Consider the following 20,163-nt stretch of genomic DNA (forward strand, 5'->3'; position numbering starts at 1 on the left):
TATTATTAATGTTGTAAATACACATCTTTATATATCTAGAAAGGCTGGTCCTGAAGAGGGAGGCATCTTTTTGGAGGTCTCAGGAAGGTAAGAAATAAGAGTGCGCGTGTGTGTGTGTGTGTGTGTGTTTATTTCTATCCTTCTCGAAACATCAACATGGAAAAGTAGCTTCCATACGAAGACGGGTGGAAAAAGTTCAGACTGCTATCCTGGTCCCAATACGTAAAACCACTGCATCTAATATCGAATTTCTCATTTGGTGAAAGCCATCAAAAATGAAGGTGGTCCCAAAAAGGAGGGATTTTTTTCAAATTGACTGTGTGTCGCTTTTAAAAGTGCTCCCCCCTCTGGTCAACATATGAAATAACAAGTGTGTGTAAGAAATTGAAATGCTCCCCCTTTGGCCAAAATGAATACAAATAATGAAATATGTACATAGACATAAGTAAATAATGACATTTGAATCCAATTACAAATGAAAAAAAATGAAATAACTGAAAGCATTCTTTTTCTTTACAATTTGTCAAATTTTGTTTTTAAATGAAATTGGGAACAATTTCTCATTTTCTGCAATATTTTCTCATACTTTTTTTTAATGTAAAATGATGACTTTTTCACGCAAAATGGTGACATTCGTCATAAAATTCTGACTTATCACAATAATGCTGATTTTTTTTTTGTTCTTGTAAAATAGTGACTTTTGAACCAGAAAAATGATCACTTTGTCATCATTTTGCCAAGTAAAATTCTAATTGGTATAATATTGCCAAACTTTGAAAGTTTTCTTGTAACATGGTGACTATTGAGGAAAATTTCAACTTTTATCATAATCTTGCACAAATGTTCCGTTTTTCTTGTCAAATTTGGACTCGCGTTGAGTAAAATGACGACTTTTATTGTAACACTGCCAACATTCTTAAGTTTTTCTTATGAAAGTGTGACCATTTCTTTGTGAAATTTCAACTCATTTTTCACAACAGGCTTTTTTTATATTTGCATAGTATGTATATATTACTAATGTTGTAAATACACATCTTTATATATCTAGAAAGGCTGGTCCTGAAGAGGGAGGCATCTTTTGGAGGTCTCAGGAAGGTAAGAAATAAGAGTGTGTGTGTGTGTGTGTGTGTGTGTTTATTTATTTCTATCCTTCTCGAGACATCAACATGGAAAAGTAGCTTCCATATGAAGACCAGTGGAAAAAGTTCAGACTGCTATCCTGGTCCCGATACGTAAAACCACTGCATCTAATATAGAATTTCTCATTTGGTGAAAGCCATCAAAAATGAAGGTGGTCCCAAAAAGGAGGGATTTTTTCAAATTGACTGTGTGTCGCTTTTAAAAGTGCTCCCCCCTCTGGTCAACATATGAAATAACAAGTGTGTGTACGAAATTGAAATGCTCCCCCTTTGGCCAAAATGAATACAAATAATTAAATATGTACATAGACATAAGTAAATAATGACATTTGAATCCAATTACAAATGAAAAAAAAAATGAAATAACTGAAAGCATTCTTTTTCTTTACAATTTGTCAATTTTTTAAAAAAATTAAATTGGGAACAATTTCTCATTTTCTGCAATATTTTCTCGTACTTTTTTTAACGTAAAATGATGACTTTTTCACGCAAAATGTTGACATTCGTCATAAAATTCTGACTTATCACAATATTGCGGATTTTTTTTTGTTCTTGTAAAATAGTGACTTTTGAACCAGAAAAAATGATCACTTTGTCATAATTTTGCCAAGTAAAATTCTAATTGGTATAATATTGCCAAACTTTAACAGTTTTCTTGTAACATGGTGACTATTGAGGAAAATTTCAACTTTTATCATAATCTTGCACAAATGTTCCATTTTTTTTGTCAAATTTGGACCTGCGTTGAGTAAAATGAGGACTTTTATTGTAACACTGCCAACATTCTTAAGTTTTTCTTATGAAAGTGTGACCTTTTTCTTTGTGAAATTTCAACTCATTTTTCACAACAGGCTTTTTTTATATTTGCATAGTATGTATATATTATTAATGTTGTAAATACACATCTTTATATATCTAGAAAGGCTGGTCCTGAAGAGGGAGGCATCTTTTGGAGGTCTCAAGAAGGTAAGAAATAAGAGTGTGTGTGTGTGTGTGTGTGTGTGTGTGTTTGCTTGTCAAACACACACACACACACACACACACACACACACACACAGATAATAATTACAGGCCTGCAACTGTGACGCACAATAGATCCCTCCAAGCCTTGCTGCTTTTTTTTTTTTTTAGACAAACGACCTTAAGCGTCTTTATGACAACAGGGCACCTTCAATCGTTGTGTATTCATTTTGACACCTTTGTGTACGTGTGTGTTTGTGTACGTGTGTGTGTGCTTCATCTCTAGATTCCTCCTCCTCCTCCTCCTCCCTGCCAACATCCCTCCACCGGTGACGCACAAGGCTGTGTTTTTTTTATGAATGAAGAGCCTCAGGAGCGTGAGAAAAGCCAAGATGAGGATGATGATGTCAGAGCGCCCCCCCCCCCCACCACCCACCCACGCACAACCCCCCCCCCCCCCCCTCCCCCCAAAAAACCGCCTCAGACCGCAGCGCTTGGTTCCAGCCTCCATGTTCGTGACACGGAGGCAAGCGGCTCTACTCGACTCCCGCAGCGCCATCAAATAGACTCGCCCTGACAACGTTGCCGTGGAAACCCCTCCTCATCCCGTCTCCTCCTCCTCGCCCACGCCGCACGCATCGACAGGAGCGGTATTCCCGCCGCGCCCCTTCTTGCCGTGCCTGATGAATAATCCATGTGGAGGCAGCCGGGTCCAGGCAAGACATGCCATGTGCATTTAGGAATGGTCTCCTGGTCACATGATGGACTTCTTGGCACGGAGGCGATCTGACCCCGCCGACTTGTTTTTGAGGAAGGCGACTGCCATGTTCCTACTGACCTCTACTGATTCCCTGTACGCGCTAAACGCCGCGTGACACCTCCGTCCTCGACCACCGTGGAGGACCTACGGCTTGAGGAAGACGCCGCCGCCGCCGCACCTCGCCATGTTCTGTTTCTGTTTCCAGAGCCCGTCCCTCAAGCTGCAAGCCCTGGAGGCGGACACGGGTCCCCCTAACCCGGCACCCGAGGACCCCGGAGACCAGAGGAGCCTGCCTGCCCACCGGCAGCCTCCCTGCAGCGGGGAGTCCAGTCACACGCCGTTTCTCCACTCGCCTCCGCCAGTGGAGCGGTTCCAGCCTGGTGAGTTCCCTGAAATATCTTTCCGAGCTTACAGCAGCACACAGGAGCACCGTGCTCTATTTCAACATGTCCTCTGCAAGTCCTGCATGAATACCTGACTGGCAAACATCATGCTCTATTTCAGGGGTGCCCACACTTTTTCTGCAGGCGAGCTACTTTTCAATTGACCAACTCGAGGGGATCTACCTCATTTATATATATCATTTATATTTATTTATTTATGAAAGAGACATTTTTGTAAACAAGTTAAATGTGTTTAATGATAATACAAGCATGTGTAACACATATAGATGTCTTTCTTTCACGAAGACAAGAATATAAGTTGGTGTATTACCTGATTCTGATGACTTGCATTGATTGGAATCAGACAGTAATGATGATAACGCCCACATTTTCAAATGGAGGAGAAAAAAAGTGGTCCTTTCTGTACAATACCACATGAAAGTGGTTGGTTTTTGGCATCTAATTCATCCAGCTTCCATACACTTTACAAGAAAAACATTGGCGGCAAATTCCGTAGCTTGCTTGATTGACATTCACGGCACCCGAGGGTCTTGTGAGATGACGCTGGCTGCTGCCAGTTCATTATTATGAAAAAATGACAGAGAGGAAGGCGAGAAACACTTTTTATTTCAACAGACTTTCGCGCCGTCCCTTCCGTCAAAACTCTAAAGGCCGACTGCACGTTTCCTATCTTCACAATAAAAGCCCTGCTTCATGCTGCCTGCGCTAACAAAATAAGAGTCTCGGAAAACTGGCGTGCACAAGCGATCCCTCAGAAAGCTTTCCGAGACTCTGTATTTAGTTAGCCAATACCACCCCTGCCGTCAAGCATGGGAGTGGGGCAGCATCATGCTGTGGTGATGACTTTCAGCGGCAGGAACTGGGACACTCGTCAGGATAGAGGGAAGGATGAATGCAGGAATGTACAGAGACATGCTGGACAACGCTTGCCACCCAACCTGATGGAGCTTGAGAGGTGCTGCAAGGAGGAAAGGGCCAAACTGCCCAAAGATGGGTGTATTCACAGAGAGCCTCTTTTTACTTGCCGCCGAAGGTGCATCAATAAAGTATTGAGCAAAGGCAGTGAATACTTATGTTTAATTTTTAAATACAGTTTCAAAATATAAAAATCTCATTGTCATTTTGTGTGTAGAATATTGAGAACAAAAATACTCTATTTTTAAGATGTGACTTTAAGGTTTTACTACTTACGTATAAAATACTACACGGTCTAGCTCCAGCCTATCTTGCCGATTGTATTGTACCATATGTCCCGGCAAGAAATCTGCGTTCAAAAGACTCCGGCTTATTAGTGATTCCTAGAGCCCAAAAAAAGTCTGCGGGCCATAGAGCGTTTTCCGTTCGGGTTCCAGTACTCTGGAATGCCCTCCCGGTAACAGTTCGAGATGCTACCTCGGTAGAAGCATTTAAGTCTCACCTTAAAACTCATCTGTATACTCTAGCCTTTAAATAGACCTCCTTTTTAGACCAGTTGATCTGCCGCTTCTTTTCTTTCTCCTATGTCCCCCCCTCCCTTGTGGAGGGGGTCCGGTCCGATGACCATGGATGAAGTACTGGCTGTCCAGAGTCGGGACCCAGGATGGACCGCTCGCCTGTATCGGTTGGGGACATCTCTACGCTGCTGATCCGCTTGAGATGGTTTCCTGTGGACGGGACTCTCGCTGCTGTCTTGGATCCGCTTGAACTGAACTCTCGCGGCTATGTTGGAGCCACTATGGATTGAACTTTCACAGTATCATGTTAGACCCGCTCGACATCCATTGCTTTCGGTCCCCTAGAGAGGTGGGGTTGCCCACATCTGAGGTCCTCTCCAAGGTTTCTCATAGTCAGCATTGTCACTGGCGTCCCACTGGATGTGAATTCTCCCTGCCCACTGGGTGTGAGTTTTCCTTGCCCTTTTGTGGGTTCTTCCGAGGATGTTGTAGTCGTAACCCTTTGAGACATTTGTGATTTGGGGCTATATAAATAAACATTGATTGATTGATTGATATTTTGGAATAAGGCTGTAACATAAGAAAATGTGGACCAAGTGAATACTTCCTGGATGCACTGTAGCATAGAAGTAAGATACACTTCTTGTTTGGGTCTGGTTACTACACTGTTTACCTTGCCATCGGTTGTCAGGTTTAAACACCGAGGCATCTATTAAACAGAACAAGAAGCAAGGAATCAGGCAGAGTTCAATTTTGCTCATGAGGAGAACGCATGGAGCTGAACACTTAGTTACAGTCTCACCCTACGCTCTGAGGAACAGCCCACGCACTCTATTTATTCAGTTTGGGAGTTCCCTAGTTGCATGCCGAGGCTGCTTCTAAAGGGAGGGCTCACACATTACGCCAGCAGCTCAGTACGTGATTATTCAGAACAAAAATGTGCTGGGGGCCCTGTCTCTGCTTTGTCCGCCTGCTGTTGATATGCCTTATCTTTGAGGAGGTCCTGGTTCGTCCTTGGCTGTTAGCAAGCTGAAAGACAGAAAACATCTGCGGTGCAGTGCATCCAGTGGAAGATAGCGAGTCGTGTGCCCTTTTAAGCATAAGAGTTGTGTGATAACTTCCATGCAATTATTCTAACTGACTGGAACACCAAAATAAATGAATGTAAATTAGCATTCTATCCACACCTTCTGCTTCTTGGGTTGTGTTTCCTCCTCAGTGGAAATGATTTGTCTTTTGTGTGTGACGGTAGTGGACTCGGCGCTCTGTGCTCCCGTGTACTCCCCCGCCCCGCCACCGTGGGGCGCCCCTGGAGATGAGGAGCCCCCGTCCAGCTCTCCGGGCTCCACCGGCAGCCCTCCACTCCTCTCCAGCCTCACCACCAGCGAGTGTCCCGTGCCGTCGCCACGCTGCCCCAACCTGAGCGGCAGTCTGCGCTACAACCTGGACCCCGACAGCGCCCCCTCGCCGCCGTGCTCGCAGCACATCCGCATGTAAGACGCGCTCCTGTCCCACCCTCGCTTCTTCGCCAACGTCAGACCTGGTTAGACGTGCGTGGCGCGGTGTGGTGTCTCCTGACCCTAGGGCGCGCCGCAGTGTCCACGCCGAGCCCGATGACGCCACCTTGTCCGTGTCGCTGCTGAAACGACACGTCCAGACCTTGAGGAAGAGGATCCGGCAGCTGGAGGAACATTTTGAGCAGGAGAGGCTGAAGGTGAGCACCAAAGGCAGGATGGATGAGTCAGCACATTTTTACATTCATGCTCTCTCTTCCTAGCCTTCCTACTACGACAAGACCGCCGCACACCCGGAGGTTGCCAGACTCATCAAGGAGCTCCTGAAGAGCCGCAAGCAGCTTAAAGGTTCCACTCAAACATTTACAGTCCTGCTCAAAAGTCTACGTACACTTGTGAAGAACATCATTTCATGGCTGGCTTCACTTTCCATATAGTGAAACCACACTAAACAACACTGTCATAAACATGTGCCATATAGTGAAACCACACTAAACAACACTGTCATAAACATGTGCCATATAGTGAGACCACACTAAACAACACTGTCATAAACATGTGCCATATAGTGAAACAACACTGTCATAAACATGTGCCATATAGTGAAACCACACTCAACAACACTGTCATAAACATGTGCCATATAGTGAGACCACACTAAACAACACTGTCATAAACATGTGCCATATAGTGAAACCACACTCAACAACACTGTCATAAACATGTGCCATATAGTGAGACCACACTAAACAACACTGTCATAAACATGTGCCATATAGTGAAACCACACTAAACAACACTGTCATAAACATGTGCCATATAGTGAGACCACACTAAACAACACTGTCATAAACATGTGCCATATAGTGAAACCACACTAAACAACACTGTCATAAATATGTGCCATATAGTGAGACCACACTAAACAACACTGTCATAAACATGTGCCATATAGTGAGACCACACCAAACAACACTGTCATAAACATGTGCCATATAGTGAGACCACACTAAACAACACTGTCATAAACATGTGCCATATAGTGAAACCACACTAAACAAAACTGTCATAAACATGTGCCATATAGTGAGACCACACCAAACAACACTGTCATAAACATGTGCCATATAGTGAGACCACACTAAACAACACTGTCATAAACATGTGCCGTATAGTGAAACCACACTAAACAACACTGTCATAAACATGTGCCATATAGTGAGACCACACTAAACAACACTGTCATAAACATGTGCCATATAGTGAAACCACACTAAACAACACTGTCATAAACATGTGCCATATAGTGAGACCACACTAAACAACACTGTCATAAACATGTGCCATATAGTGAGACCACACTAAACAACACTGTCATAAACATGTGCCATATAGTGAAACCACACTAAACAACACTGTCATAAACATGTGCCATATAGTGAAACCACACTAAACAACACTGTCATAAACATGTGCCATATAGTGAAACCACACTAAACAACACTGTCATAAACATGTGCCATAAAGTGAGACCACACTAAACTACAATGACAAACACATTTTGGGAAAATAATTGCACTGCAACACAACAAATTCCCAGAATTCCCTGCAGCACCATCTCTTCCAGTAAGCTACAATGTAAACAAACGCCATGGATGGATCTACATCTGACATCCACTGTAATGATACCAAGTACAGTAGTGTATTTAGTTGATACTATTATGATTACATCAATATTTCTTTGCATCACAAAATGTTCTTTCGTTTTTGTTTTTTTTTAAATGTATGTTGTGTCTATAAACTCAGTAACTATGTCACATGAGGACTTTGAATATGACCAACGTAGGATCCTGTAACTACTTGGTATCGCATCGATACCTAAATGTGTGGTATCATCCAAAACTAATGTGTGGTATCAAAGAAGAGAAAAATAAGTGATTATTACATTTTAACAGAAGTGTAGATAGAACATGTTCAAACAGAAAATACGCAGATATTAACAGGAAATGAATAAGTGGAATAATAATCCATTTTTACAGTTTGTCCCTCATAATGTGTATAAAATAATAGGTGTATAAATGATACAATATGTTACTGCAGACTAATTAGGAGTCTGTTTGATTACTTGCTACTAAAAGACAAGTTGTCTAGTATGTTCAACATTTTATTGAAGGACTAAATGACAATAATAAACAAATGTTTTATCTACAGTAAGATTTTTTGTTCAAATAAAGACAATAATTTTTTTTTTTGGTAATGCCCTTTATTTCCAAAATTACCAAAAAGTACCAAAACACATATAGTGTGGTTTCACTATATGGCACATGTTTATGACAGTGTTGTTTAGTGTGGTTTCACTATATGGCACATGTTTATGACAGTGTTGTTGAGTGTGGTTTCACTATATGGCACATGTTTATGACAGTGTTGTTTAGTGTGGTTTCACTATATGGCACATGTTTATGACAGTGTTGTTTAGTGTGGTTTCACTATATGGCACATGTTTATGACAGTGTTGTTTAGTGTGGTTTCACTATATGGCACATGTTTATGACAGTGTTGTTTAGTGTGTTCTCACTATATGGCACATGTTTATGACAGTGTTGTTTAGTGTGGTCTCACTATATGGCACATGTTTATGACAGTGTTGTTTAGTGTGGTTTCACTATATGGCACATGTTTATGACAGTGTTGTTTAGTGTGGTCTCACTATATGGCACATGTTTATGACAGTGTTGTTTAGTGTGGTTTCACTATATGGCACATGTTTATGACAGTGTTGTTTAGTGTGGTTTCACTATATGGCACATGTTTATGACAGTGTTGTTTAGTGTGGTCTCACTATATGGGACATGTTTATGACAGTGATGTTTAGTGTGGTTTCACTATATGGCACATATTTATGACAGTGTTGTTTAATGTGGTTTCACTATATGGCACATGTTTATGACAGTGTTGTTCAGTGTGGTTTCACTATATGGCACATATTTATGACAGTGTTGTTTAGTGTGGTTTCACTATATGGCACATGTTTATGACAGTGTTGTTTAGTGTGGTCTCACTATATGGCACATGTTTATGACAGTGTTGTTTAGTGTGGTCTCACTATATGGCACATGTTTATGACAGTGTTGTTTAGTGTGGTTTCACTATATGGCACATGTTTATGACAGTGTTGTTTAGTGTGGTTTCACTATATGGCACATGTTTATGACAGTGTTGAATTGAATGAAATATTTCTGGGATGAGGTTGGGAAGTACTTGCTTAACAATCATGTTGATCACCTGCAGAGCTCAAGCTGTGTGACGTAGAGGCCGACGTCCTGAAGGGGGCTCTGATCACCCCGAGGGAGTCTGGACTCTCAGGACCTGAGCCGGAACACATCAACATCAAGAAGAGCAGCATCAGCATCAGCAAGAAGCCCAGCGTGGAGGACAGCGTGCAGGTGGTGGTCAGCAGGCTGAAGGAGCGCAGACGAGAGCTGGGACTGCCGGACAGCATCCAGGTCTGCACAGGTCAGGTCAGGTCAGTACTTGGTGACACGCTGACCAGGTCTTGTCTTCATGTGCAGGACATGAACCATCACCAGATGAGCTTGGAGAAGTCCAGCCTGCAGAAGTGTCTCCTGTACTTTGAGAGTCTGCATGGACGGCCGGTAAAAACTGTGATGTGCTTCACTTCAGTTTCCTAATGAAGCCTCGACTTTTTTCCTGCAACAAACACAACTTCAGACACTTCTCTTCCTTTCGTGTTGTTCACTTGGCAACTTACCGTATTTCCTTGAATTGCCGCCGGGGCGCTAACTAATTTAAAACCTCTTACCAAAGGCATGCAATAAATTTAGGCCTGCGTTTATAAATTTGAGTGTGATGTAAGGATACCGTCATGAAAAGCACATTTAATAAAAAAAAACGTTATTATGGTCTTACCTTTACTTATAAATGAAGTCCATGCGCACCTCCTTCTGATCAAAAGCATCGATAACTTGTTGATAGAAGTCTTCCTTATCTTTCTTCAGTTTTAAAAGTCTCTCTGTCTCGATGGAGATCTTCCTTTACTACCTCCTGCTTCGATTGAAAGTCCAGTTTAGAAAACGGTTGAGTACCTTCAAGGTACTCAAAGCGATAACTTGTTGATAGAAGTCTTCCTTATCTTTCTTCAGATTTAAAAGTCTCTCTGTCTCGATGGACATCTTCCTTTATTACCTCCTGCTTCGATTGAAAGTCCAGTTTAGAAAACGGTTGAGTACCTTCGAGGTACTCAAAGCGCTTTGACACTACTTCCACATTCACCCATTCACACACTGATGGAGGGAGCTGCCATGCAAGGCGCTAACCAGCACTCATCAGGAGCAAGGGTGAAGTGTCTTGCTCAGGACACAACGGACGTGACTAGGTTGGTACTAGGTGGGGATTGAACCAGGGACCCTCGGGTTGCGCACGGCCACTCTTCCACTGCGCCACGCCGTCCCCCTTTTCAGTTTTAAAAGTTTCTCTGTCTCGATGGAGATCTTCCTTTATTACCCCCTGCTTCGATTGAAAGTCCAGTTTAGAAAACAGTTTTATTTTAGATATGTAATCCCCCATGTTAAAAGTGCAAGCGAGAGGAAAAAATAAACGATCGCTGCTTGTTGTCACTTCTTCTTCAGCCGAGTAGTCGCAAGAAGGATCACTAGCGCCCTCTACCACCAGGAGGCGGGAGTCATTTAATGACTCATATTTGACACCCGCAGCTACGGTACGTTAATAAAATATAGCTGCTTACTGTTTTTTTTTTTTTTAGCATATTCAATAACTTGGACCTTAAATCCTACTGAATAGCTCTTAATCTTCTTCCATTGATGCGATTTCAAATGATTGAAATCGGCCTCCTCCATTTTGAAAATGAGGACGTGACGTGACGAGTTTGACCCGGTGGAAATTCCAGGCATATGCTAATTATTTTGCGAAACGAGTTTTAATTCGTGGCAGGTGCATACTATACCGTATAGCCGGCGGCAATTCAAGGAAATATGGTAATCCTCCAAAAAGGTCAAACAATCCCCATGTGGGAACAAAAACGGACGACAAAATAAAGCGAGTTTGTTACAGTAAGAAGGAGTTAGGAAACTGTGTGGCTCCACTCCATCATACCTGACTGCTGTTACCCATAATGCACTGTGTCCAAAAACCTCATTACAACACCGAGTGATACCAAAGACTATAAAAATGGGAGCCATGACCTCCCTGCTGGGCACTCAGCATCAAGGCTTGGATTTTCAACAAAAATGATTCCCGGGCGCCGCCACCGATGCTGCTCACTGCTCTCCTCACCTCCCAGGGGGTGAACAAGGGTGATGAGTCAAATGCAGAGAATAATTTCGCCACACCTAGTGTGTGTGTGTGTGTGTGTGTGACTATCATTGCTACTTTAACTTGAACATATATAAACACTTACGTAATCATCACTTAAAGCAGTATAAAATAGTACAGCATCAAATTATTCAGACAAATGTAATAATTACAAATAAAGTCTACCTTTTATAATTATTCTAAGCATGCAATATGTGCATTTTTATATTGTTTAAATAAAGTAAATAGTCCCCTTTTGGCTGAATAAACTTAAAGCACCTTCCGTAATACGTAAATGGACTTAAACATCATTTAGGCTCCTACCAGTCCACACCCTCTTTTTAAATGCAGCTAGTGCCATCTTGTTGACAGCCAATAAAATATTCCATTGTTTGATGCATGGCAATTCGGACACGGATGATAATAAAATCGATGAGTAAACGTCAATAATGGATGTATTTCTTAAGGTTGCAAAGGGCCGGAGAGTTTCTGGTAAATTTCCGGAAACTTTCCCAGAAATTTACCCACAGGAAGTTAAGCTCGGGACGTTTGGAAATTTGGACTTTTTTGATTATTCAAAATTGGGAATTAATGGGAATTAATGGAAACTTGGGGTAGTTCATACTAACTATCATATACGGATATAAATATAAACATTTTGTGGTCAAAATAAGCAGACGTGCATGCAAACATTTGTAATAAAAATTCATTTTTGTGAGCAAAACATCAATGTTGATTGAATCAATCAAATGATCCATCCATCCATTCATCCATCTTCTACCGCTTATTCCCTTTCGGGGTCGCTGGGGGCGCTGGCGCCTATCTCAGCTACAATCGGGCGGAAGGCGGCGTACACCCTGGACAAGTCGCCACCTCATCGCAGGGCCAACACTGATAGACAGACAACATTCACACACTAGGGCCAATTTAGTGTTGCCAATCAACCTATCCCCAGGTGCATGTCTTTGGAGGTGGGAGGAAGCCGGAGTACCCGGAGGGAACCCACGCATTCACGGGGAGAACATGCAAACTCCACACAGAAAGATCCCGAGCCTGGATTTGAACCCAGGACTGCAGGACCTTCGTATTGTGAGGCAGACGCACTAACCCCTCTGCCATCAAATGATGCCCCCCCAAAAAGTCCCATTCAAAATGTAAAATGAAAGCATTCAGCTAAGCTTCTGTTTTTTCATTTATTCTTTTAAAAGACGAAAGCAAAGTCACACACACACGGATGTAAATAGTCAGTAAACAATTGGAGTAGTCTTTAAAAAACATTGGACTGAATGACTAGAAATAGTCCAGATCAGGAGTGTCAAGGTAAGGTTTATTCAGGTGTACTGGAGAGGAGGCTACGCCGGATAGTCCAACCTCGGATTCAGGAGGAACAGTGTGGTTTTCGTCCTGGTCGTGGAACTGTGGACCAGCTCTATACTCTGGGCAGGGTTCTTGAGGGTGCATGGGAGTTTGCCCAACCAGTCTACATGTGCTTTGTGGACTTGGAGAAGGCATTGGACCGTGTCCCTCGGGAAGTCCTGTAGGGAGTGCTCAGAGAGTATGGGGTACCGGACTGTCTTATTGTGGCAGTCCGTTCCCTGTATGATCAGTGCCAGAGCTTGGTCCGCATTGCCGGCAGTAAGTCGGACACATTTCCAGTGAGGGTTGGACTCCGCCAAGGCTGTCCTTTGTCACCGAATTTCTAGGCGCAGTCAAGGCATTGAGGGGTTCCGGTTTGGTGACCGCAGGATTAGGTCTCTGCTTTTTGCAGACCATTCAGTCCTGATGGCTTCATCTGGCCGGGATCTTCAGCTCTCACTGGATCGGTTCGCAGCCGAGTGTGAAGCGACCGGAATGAGAATCAGCACCTCCAAGTCCGAGTCCGTGGTTCTCGCCCGGAAAAGGGTGGAGTGCCATCTCCGGGTTGGGGAGGAGACCCTGCCCCAAGTGGAGGAGTTCAAGTACCTAGGAGTCTTGTTCACGAGTGGGGGAAGAGTGGATCGTGAGATCGACAGGCGGATCGGTGCGGCGTCTTCAGTAATGCGGACGTTGTATCGATCCGTTGTGGTGAAGAAGGAGCTGAGCCGGAAGGCAAAGCTCTCAATTTACCGGTCGATCTACGTTCCCATCCTCACCTATGGTCATGAGCTTTGGGTCATGACCGAAAGGATAAGATCACGGGTACAAGCGGCCCAAATGAGTTTCCAGGTCTCTCCCTTAGAGATAGGGTGAGAAGCTCTGCCATCCGGGAGGAACTCAAAGTAAAGCCGCTGCTCCTTCACATCGAGAGGAGCCAGATGAGGTGGTTCGGGCATTTGGTCAGGATGCCACCCGAACGCGTCCCTAGGGAGGTGTTTAGGGCACGTCCAACCGGTAGGAGGCCACGGGGAAGACCCAGGACACGTTGGGAAGACTATGTCTCCCGGCTGGCCTGGGAACGCCTCGGGATCCCCCGGGAAGAGCTAGACGAAGTGGCTGGGGAGAGGGAAGTCTGGGCTTCCCTGCTTAGGCTGTTGCCCCCGCGACCCGACCTCGGATAAGCGGAAGATGATGGATGGATGAATATTCCCGGAATTCTGCAAGCTTAGTATTTATTGAACATAAAATCATGCAGACGGTTGTAAAACTCACCGAGAGATCCGGCCAGCTCCTTTATAGTCTTCACGTTCCAGTTTTGCACACATTTCCACAAATTTCATAAATGTGATGGGAATTTCTTATTCCAAATACACTCTTTTTAAACGTCGCAAGTGATAAACTCTTTTTTTTTTGTGAAACCAACATAAATGTAAAAAGTGCATCAATAATAGATTTTTAATCTCCTGGTAGCTCCTGAACCTCAATCGTAATCGTGAGTCTAAAGATTCCCACCTTTAGCAAGGCAAGGCGACTTTATTTCTATAGCACGCTTACAACCGTTTTTAAATTGCACCAAAGTGCTTTACAGGTTAAAAATCGAGGAAAAAAGAAAAAAAAAACTAAAACGAACAAAGAATATAAACAAGATGGTGAAAGGGTTCCAATAAAAAGTAAAATTGCAAGATAAAAATAATGAAAGTGTGACAAATTGGGGAAACATTTTAAAAAAATTGTTTACTAAACTACATTGGGATGTTTCCTACAGCCGCAGTTGTCAATGTTTTTTGATGCACGTCTAATTGTAGACCAAGGCAATGTTTTGCTCTTCTAGACAGTCGAAGAGTCATTGAAATGAAAGAATTAATCCAAAGTATTTCTTGTTTGTCTTTGTTTCATCAGAGTACACTTCCGGAATGTTCCGTCATGAAGCCTTTTTATGATCGCTATCAGGTCCTCAAACAGCTGCTGCTCCCCTCCTCTTCCTCCTCCTCCTCCTCCTCACCCACGCTCATCACCACCATCGTGAGTACTTCTTCTTGGGAGGAGAACTTGATCTGAAAAAGGGAAAAAATGGCGGCGCTTTTTGAACGAAAGTAAGAAATGTGTTTGTTTTTTTCATTTCAATTTAAAATGGCCAAATATTATTAAACATGAGAATAGTTAGGAAAAGACGTCAAATGAAAAAAGACAATTTTGACATGTAAAGCAAAAAGGAGGAATATAAACAGACAAATATTAACATGAAGAATATAAACAACACAAACATGTAATGGTTGAAGTTCACAGTGATTAAAACTGCAGCTGTCAACTTAGTTTTTAATCATGTTCTCATAAATAAGTGAAGATAGTCACCACAGGCTTCAAAACACAACTTTAGTGTGTGATAGTCACCAAGACTATTCAATCTCTACAGAACAGTTTCAATCATCAGGAGATTTTAATGGAAGCATTCACATTAAATGGTTTCTATAGGGCACAGAGTGGGTTGGTACAGGCAGGCGTAGGGGCCAGATGGAATAATCACAAGGCCTCCTTTAGTAACCAAACCTTGCGGAATTCTACAGAACTCAGCAAGCACATTTGGAACCTCAAAGACAATAATGTTGAATATTCAATAACATGCCAAATTCTTGCATCCACCACAGCTTACAACAGTGTTAATAAAAGATGCAACCTATGCTTAAAAGAGATACTGTTTATTATATATCACCCAGACCTGTCATCCCTCAACAAGCGCAATGAAATCATATCAGCATGCCGTCACATACGGAGACACCTCCTAGGTAACACATGAGCCAATCACCACACCCTACGCCTGCCTGTACCCACCCACTCTGTGCTCTATATAAACCATTGTATGTGAATGCTTCCATTAAAATCTCCTGATGATTGAAACAGTTCTGTAGAGATTGAATAGTCTTGTGATTTTTCCCACACATACATATATATATGTGTGTGTATAAAAAAAAAAAAATATATATATATATATATATATATATATACATACACATATGTGTGTGTATGTATATATATATATATATGTATGTATGTGTATATATATTTGTGTGTGTGTGTATATATATATATATATTTATATTTACATACACATGTATGTGTATATATATGTATGTATGTACATACGCACACGTGTGTGTGTAAATATATATATATATATATACATACATACATATGTGTGTGTATATAAATTATGTGTATATACGTGTATATATATATAAATATATAGATATGTGTGTGAGTGTATATGTATGTATTTATATATATATGAATACATATGTATATATATATGTATGTGTGTGTATAAAATATATACATATATACATATGTACACACACACACACATATATATATATATATACACACACACACGTGTGTATGTACATACATACATATATATATACATACACATACGTGTATATATATATATGTATATATATATATATGTGTGTATAAAATATATACATATATACATACGTACACATATATATACATACACACACGTGTGTATGTACATACATACATATACATACATATATATATATATATATATACACATGTATGTGTACATATATATGTATATACAGTACATACATATGTATATACGTTTGTATATATGTATATATATGTTTATATATCTATAATTGTATATATGTATGTATATATATACGTGTGTGTGTGTGTATATATTTATTAGTTAAAATTAAAACCTTTTAAAGAAATATTCATGTAATCAGAATATAGAAATGTGTATTTTTAAAACATATAATTACAAAAATAATAGGAAATTTATATAAGAAAAGAAAATATTACAAAGGCTATGGACAGGAAAAAGTTGCAATTAACAAAAAGTAATATAAAAAGTAATGTTTTTCATTTAAAAAAAAGTACAGGACTCAATTTTTAACAAAAAGTATGAAAGAAAAAAAAAGAAGCTACAAAATGTAATATATGTTGCCACCAATGCTGCCCTCATGTGGCCGCTTGGGAACATTACAGCCGTTCCTAAAGGCCAATAATACTTTTGCTGAAGCTGTGTGTGACGTCACAGGAGGAAGAGGAGGGTTCTGATGAAGAACCAAGCCCCGCACCAGGAAGTGAGTCATCGGAGGCGCCGCTGTCTGTTCCCGCCGTGGACATGTCCTCAACACCTGTGGTGTCTCCGCTGGACGAGGACAAGTCTCTCCGGATGCAGTTGGTCACCATGGCAACGCTACATGAGGCCTCCAGGTAGAGGTTTTGTCATGGACGCTCAATCTTTGGATTATTTCAGACACATTTCTCTCTTCTTCATACAGATCGGAATTATTAGAGCAGCTGAGGAGCACACGCTTGGAAAAACGAAGGCTTCGTCGAGCGCTTCGAGAGTTTGAAGACCTTTTCTACACGCTGAGTGGCAGGTACACACACACACACACACACACACACACACACACACACACACACACACACACACACACACACACTTTGCGTTTGCCTTTTATTCCGTCTTTAAACAAATTCAGAGCATTTTGGTTTGAGGGATGCATGATGTCAAGTCACAAAGAAAGCATCAAACCCAAGGAAATAAGGAGAAAAGAAGGAAGTGTTAGCCTGACCTGTGCAGCATCCAACACACTAATGTACAACATGGATGCAGCATCCAACACACTAATGTACAACATGGATGCAGCATCCAACACACTAATGTACAACATGGATGCAGCATCCAACGCACTAATGTACAACATGGATGCAGCATCCAACACACTAATGTACAACATGGATGCAGCATCCAACGCACTCATGTACAACATGGATGCAGCAATCAACACACTAATGTACAACATGGATGCAGCATCCAACACACTAATGTACAACATGGATGCAGCATCCAACACACTAATGTACAACATGGATGCAGCATCCAACGCACTAATGTACAACATGGATGCAGCATCCAACACACTAATGTACAACATGGATGCAGCATCCAACACACTAATGTACAACATGGATGCAGCATCCAACACACTAATGTACAACATGGATGCAGCATCCAACACACTAATGTACAACATGGATGCAGCATCCAACACACTAATGTACAACATGGATGCAGCATCCAACACACTAATGTACAACATGGATGCAGCATCCAACACACTAATGTACAACATGGATGCAGCATCCAACGCACTAATGTACAACATGGATGCAGCATCCAACGCACTAATGTACAACATGGATGCAGCATCCAACACACTAATGTACAACATGGATGCAGCATCCAACGCACTAATGTACAACATGGATGCAGCATCCAACGCACTAATGTACAACATGGATGCAGCATCCAACGCACTAATGTACAACATGGATGCAGCATCCAACGCACTAATGTACAACATGGATGCAGCATCCAACGCACTAATGTACAACATGGATGCAGCATCCAACGCACTAATGTACAACATGGATGCAGCATCCAACGCACTAATGTACAACATGGATGCAGCATCCAACGCACTAATGTACAACATGGATGCAGCATCCAACGCACTAATGTACAACATGGATGCAGCATCCAACGCACTAATGTACAACATGGATGCAGCATCCAACGCACTAATGTACAACATGGATGCAGCATCCAACGCACTAATGTACAACATGGATGCAGCATCCAACGCACTAATGTACAACATGGATGCAGCATCCAACGCACTAATGTACAACATGGATGCAGCATCCAACGCACTAATGTACAACATGGATGCAGCATCCAACGCACTAATGTACAACATGGATGCAGCATCCAACGCACTAATGTACAACATGGATGCAGCATCCAACACACTAATGTACAACATGGATGCAGCATCCAACACACTAATGTACAACATGGATGCAGCATCCAACGCACTAATGTACAACATGGATGCAGCATCCAACGCACTAATGTACAACATGGATGCAGCATCCAACACACTAATGTACAACATGGATGCAGCATCCAACGCACTAATGTACAACATGGATGCAGCATCCAACGCACCAATGTACAACATGGATGCAGCATCCAACGCACTAATGTACAACATGGATGCAGCATCCAACACACTAATGTACAACATGGATGCAGCATCCAACGCACTAATGTACAACATGGATGCAGCATCCAACACACTAATGTACAACATGGATGCAGCATCCAACGCACTAATGTACAACATGGATGCAGCATCCAACGCACTAATGTACAACATGGATGCAGCATCCAACGCACTAATGTACAACATGGATGCAGCATCCAACGCACTAATGTACAACATGGATGCAGCATCCAACACACTAATGTACAACATGGATGCAGCATCCAACACACTCATGTACAACATGGATGCAGCATCCAACACACTCATGTACAACATGGATGCAGCATCCAACACACTCATGTACAACATGGATGCAGCATCCAACACACTAATTGTACAACATGGATGCAGCAATCAACACATTAATGTACAACATGGATGCAGCATCCAACACACTAATGTACAACATGGATGCAGCATCCAACACACTCATGTACAACATGGATGCAGCATCCAACACACTCATGTACAACATGGATGCAGCATCCAACACACTCATGTACAACATGGATGCAGCATCCAACACACTCATGTACAACATGGATGCAGCATCCATGTTGTACATGAGTGTGTTGGATGCTGCATCCAACACACTAATGTACAACATGGATGCAGCATCCAACACACTAACTAATGTACAACATGGATGCTGCATCCATGTTGTACATTAGTGTGTTGGATGCTGCATCCAACACACTAATGTACAACATGGATGCAGCATCCAACCAATTACTAATGTACAACATGGATGCAGCATCCAACACTAACTAATGTACAACATGGATGCAGCATCCAACGCACTAACTAATGTACAACATGGATGCAGCATCCAACACACTAACTAATGTACAACATGGATGCAGCATCCAACACACTAACTAATGTACAACATGGATGCAGCATCCAACCAATTACTAATGTACAACATGGATGCAGCATCCAACCAATTACTAATGTACAACGCTAAGGCAAGTTAGGGACCGTCCACAAATGAACCCAGCGTCCTCTCTCCTCCTGTAGGGTCTGTCAAAAGGACGACCGCGGCCCTATGGCAGAGGAGTACTGCCAGTACAAGAACCTCAAAGCAAAGCTCCGCCTCCTGGAGGCTCTGCTC

At 42.1% G+C, this 20,163-nt stretch overlaps 1 protein-coding gene across 1 annotated transcript in view; it reads left to right on the forward strand.

The window, feature by feature from the left end:
* The first annotated feature begins 2,574 nt into the window (after window positions 1-2,574).
* fam13c (family with sequence similarity 13 member C) overlaps window positions 2,575-20,163 on the forward strand; it is an 18,618-nt gene continuing 1,029 nt past the window's right edge. Inside the window, exons 1-10 of the mRNA XM_061911730.1 lie at window positions 2,575-3,239; window positions 5,949-6,189; window positions 6,281-6,410; window positions 6,474-6,558; window positions 9,502-9,716; window positions 9,783-9,866; window positions 14,797-14,919; window positions 16,964-17,142; window positions 17,211-17,312; window positions 20,070-20,163. The exon at window positions 20,070-20,163 is cut by the window's right edge and continues 1,029 nt beyond it. Coding sequence (XP_061767714.1) covers window positions 3,044-3,239; window positions 5,949-6,189; window positions 6,281-6,410; window positions 6,474-6,558; window positions 9,502-9,716; window positions 9,783-9,866; window positions 14,797-14,919; window positions 16,964-17,142; window positions 17,211-17,312; window positions 20,070-20,163 — 1,449 coding nt within the window. The 5' untranslated portion in view covers window positions 2,575-3,043. The remainder of the gene's footprint in view (window positions 3,240-5,948; window positions 6,190-6,280; window positions 6,411-6,473; window positions 6,559-9,501; window positions 9,717-9,782; window positions 9,867-14,796; window positions 14,920-16,963; window positions 17,143-17,210; window positions 17,313-20,069) is intronic.

Source organism: Nerophis ophidion, linkage group LG09, assembly GCF_033978795.1.
Source record: "Nerophis ophidion isolate RoL-2023_Sa linkage group LG09, RoL_Noph_v1.0, whole genome shotgun sequence".
Classification (NCBI taxonomy): domain Eukaryota; kingdom Metazoa; phylum Chordata; class Actinopteri; order Syngnathiformes; family Syngnathidae; genus Nerophis; species Nerophis ophidion.